Genomic DNA, 3897 nt, shown 5'->3' with positions numbered 1-3897 from the left:
GGTATATAAACAATTTTTAGCAACGCATTTTGAGTATAGACTAAATGAATGCTTTTTATGAATAAGTAAGTGGAAACTTGAATACTTAAATGTCGCTAAAACATTCACAACGCTGAAAAGCGAAATGGAAATGCAAGAAAATAAAGAAAACGAGAATTTATATGACTTAGATCACTTAGGCCGTTGGTATAAAACGCATTTCAACTTTGATTTACACTCAAAAGACTCTCAGTTAATACATTCTGGCAAAGAGCACGACCCAATGAATTTTGATCACGACCCAATAAATTTTAATGATAAAGTGCAACCCGATGTGGAGGCAAATTTTGAAAATGAAAAACAAGATATAGTCAAAGGATTTATGATTGAAAAAAAAATAATTCATCAAAATCATGAGCAAGACAAACAAAACCTTATTAATAAGTTTATTAAAGAGCGCGAGATTATTTTAAAGGATTTTCAAAAACAGCTTGAGACAATAGAATCTCGACTATTTGAGGCTTCAAAAACAAAACATGGTCAACGAAATGTTGTAAAAAAGCCAAGTACAGTTGATTCAACAGAGAACCATGATAAGTTGATCGGAGAACAAAAGCTTGAGCAACAAACACCCAAACAAAACTTTGAAGCATGTGAGAAACAACTATTTGTACGCCTCGATGGATCTCGTGTAATTAGACCGGAAGAATTTATATTAAATTTTGAAATGGAAGAAAAACTAGAAAGCGAAAAAGACTCTTTAGAAAGAAATTTTCGTAAAGAAAAAGAAAGAATTAAAGATATATTGGAACTCGAATATGAAAGGAAGTTTTTGCGGGAAAAACTTGCTCATGAAAGCGAAATCAAAAACTTACATTCTGATATTGATCATTTAAAAGATTTGAGATACGAAGTAGGGAGTTTATGGAAGGGACAAGCGTCAAAACTCGAAGCGCAGTTTCAAAACGAAAGAATGGAACTTGAAAAACATTATATTGAAGAGATTGAACTTATAAAACGAAAACTTGAGCGGAGACACACACTCAAACTTAAGGAACAACAGCGTGAATATGACGAAGCTATTACAGAACTGAAAAACGATTTAAAAAAACTAAAAGCCGATTTATATGAAGCAACTTTAAATAACAATCGATATAACGAAGATTTAAAAGAAAAACTGTACAGAGAGTTTCAAGAAAAATTTTATAATGAGACAAAAGCAGTACGTGAACATAACGAAAAGCTAAACAAGGAATTAGCAAAAACAACAAAGGAAAAAATAGAGTTAGCTCGTAGAACCAGAGAACTAGAAACAAACTTAGAAAACGAATCATCTACAATAAAAGAATATGCAAGTAAGCTAAACCATGAGTATCAAATAAAGTTTCAAAAAATTATTTCTGAAAACGAAAAGTTAAAAGCTGAAAAAAGATTAATCGAAAACGCAAATGAAGTAATGCATTCAAATATAATTCGGATTGAGGCCGAAAAAAAAAACCTCGAAAGTAAGCTGTGCTTAAGCGAAAAAATGTCTAATGATTGTGAAGATAGCATAAAACTATTACGAGATCAGAATAAAAGTCTGTCCCAGGAAATAAATACTTTGAGAGTTGAAAAAACCGATGTTCAGAAAAACATTGAGGCCGCAAATGAAAAAGAACGACAGACCAGAGCAGAACTAAAAAGAATAGAAGAGGAGTTAAACGAATCAACAAATAGATATATTTTTCTTGAACGGGAAAAATTACAACAAGAAAAGTTAGTCATTAGCTTTCGAAGAGAGATAGAAGGAAATCTGATAAACCAAAAAGGGGTGTTGTCAAAAATTGAAAATTACGAGAGTGAATCAAATCGCTTACGAAATTTGCTTGAAACTGAAAGGAACGAAAACAAAAGGTTGCATGAGCGGTTTCAGCAGGATGCAGAACTTTTGAGAAAAAAAGACAATGAAATTCAAACAGTTAAAGACGAGCTTGCAGCTTTAAAAACTGAGTACGAAGAAATAAGATCAAAACTAGAAGCTTGCAGTGAAAATCTTCAAAAGTCTAACTCTGAAAAAGCGTCTTTACGAGAAAAAATTGAGAAACTTAAAATCACAACTGATTTGAATCACAAACAAGAGCTTGTGACTGTGCAAAGTAAATACGTTGTAGAGTTTAATAAACGTTTGGAATACGTAAAAAAATCCTACGAACAAGAAATCGAACAGCTAAAAAGCAAAATAAAATGCAGTAATAACAAAGAAGAGCCCCCCGTACCATCAACTATTTCTACAGAATCTTCAAAAAATATTATCAACAAAATTATTTGTGGGCACAATATAAATCAAGAGTTTTGTAACTGCAGTGAAGCAGGATTATTTAACAATAGTTGTTTTAAAAAAACGGAATCGAGTTCCAATAACGAGTCTGAGCAAATGACCTGTTTTGATTCATCGTTTGAGAAACGATTTAGCAGTAACGTTAAATTTAATAATGACCAAAACAAACCTCAACTAACATCAATTAATAACGAAAACATTCAAAATACAATTATTAGAAACAAAAAGGTTGACGATCCATTACTTTTCCATAGCGAAAGATGTTCTACTGTTAACACACAATTATCACAAAATCATGAACATAAAGAATTATCAAACAGTTATCAAAATCATTATTTGTCCAAATTTACAGAAGACCTAGGAAAAATACAAACATCTCCAAAATTTTATAGACAGCTAGAGGAACAGCACGGTAACTTGGTAGGTTTTAATTACACTTAAGCATTAGTTTTAACAAAAATTTTCCATTTATTTACTTTATAACTTTATAATATTACAGTAAAAATAAACTGCACTCAAAAGACTACAGTTACACATTGCTTTGTACAGACATAGCTAAAATTTATTCTGTAAAAAGACTTTTTTTACAGAATTAAATGCATGAGTACAGAGCACAGGAGCATAATGACTATATTAGGCCGTTGTGTTCAGGGCCGACGATACCGGTGTGTTCATGTGTGCTACTCTAAAGTTTTATCATTCAATGAAATTTAGTTTTTCAAGTTTTCACATATTTTTTAATTTAACTTCAAATTTTAAATATAGTTTTAATAATTAACCGTAATTGAATAACAAAACAAAAGTTTTATTTACCACTTTGTCGAATTAGGATTTATTTTTTTTATTTTATTAATAAATAGCGGTGTATTTAAATTAAAGTTGCGGTATAATTAAGATACTTTTTAGTAAGAGGTTAAACTGTGCACCTACTACATGAACGATCGTTTACATCACAATAAAAAAAATATGCTTAGTTGAAATCCTTTACCTATTGTAAAAAATTTTAGGTTTAATAAATCTTAAAGTTAAAAATTTTTTCATTTATAAACTACTTCTGAAATTTATTTGGTTACTTCTTTAGAGCATTAATGACCATTCTTTAAAAGTATACAAAAACAATAGAACCGGGAGATCTTATGAAAAAACGAAATCAAGTGTAGGTACCTAACTTTTTTATCATTCTTCAATATAAAATGATAACTTTTCTTTTATTTATATATAAAAATAAATGTATGTTTGTTTGTATTTTTGCACTTTATCAACTCCTACACAATTCATATTGGAAAAATTATAAGCTATCTATAAAAGAGCTTCTTTTTTTTTATCTATAGAACCATCGAGTAAAATAAGTTGTATCTAAAACGGTCATCTTTGACCATTCTTAAAGTTCACTTTTCTATTTATTTATGAAAACTTTGACGTGTTAGGATTCTAAAAAATTATAGGGTTAAAGGACCATAGGAAAAAAATAGGCAATAAGTAAAGCGGCCATTTTTGATTCTGTTTTGAAATTCACTTTTTTCCATACTTTTTTGTCAACCCTGGCTGTATAGGATTGGGGGTTACAAATTATGAAGAGGGTAATATTTAATTTATTA

The 3897-nt window shown here is 29.9% G+C and overlaps 1 protein-coding gene across 4 annotated transcripts in view; it reads left to right on the top strand.

Annotated features, from left to right (window-relative positions):
* LOC105845651 (chromosome partition protein Smc) overlaps window positions 1-3897 on the top strand; it is an 11151-nt gene continuing 7254 nt past the window's right edge. For 2 of the 4 annotated variants that reach the window (XR_010636643.1, XR_010636642.1), the window contains exons 1-2: window positions 64-2719; window positions 3381-3459. Coding sequence is in view for 2 of the 4 variants with exons in the window: in XM_065790566.1 (XP_065646638.1) it covers window positions 125-2719; window positions 3381-3455 (2670 nt within the window). In the remaining 2 variants the exon portion in view is untranslated. Of the gene's footprint in view, window positions 2720-3380; window positions 3460-3897 lie in introns of all 4 variants that reach the window. The other 2 variants (XM_065790566.1, XM_065790567.1) reach the window with 2 other exon arrangements.

The sequence above is a fragment of the Hydra vulgaris genome, chromosome 02 (genome assembly GCF_038396675.1).
Source record: "Hydra vulgaris chromosome 02, alternate assembly HydraT2T_AEP".
Classification (NCBI taxonomy): Eukaryota; Metazoa; Cnidaria; class Hydrozoa; order Anthoathecata; family Hydridae; genus Hydra; species Hydra vulgaris.
Note: the sequence above shows the minus strand (reverse complement) of the source record. Positions and strands in the feature narration are given on the sequence as shown.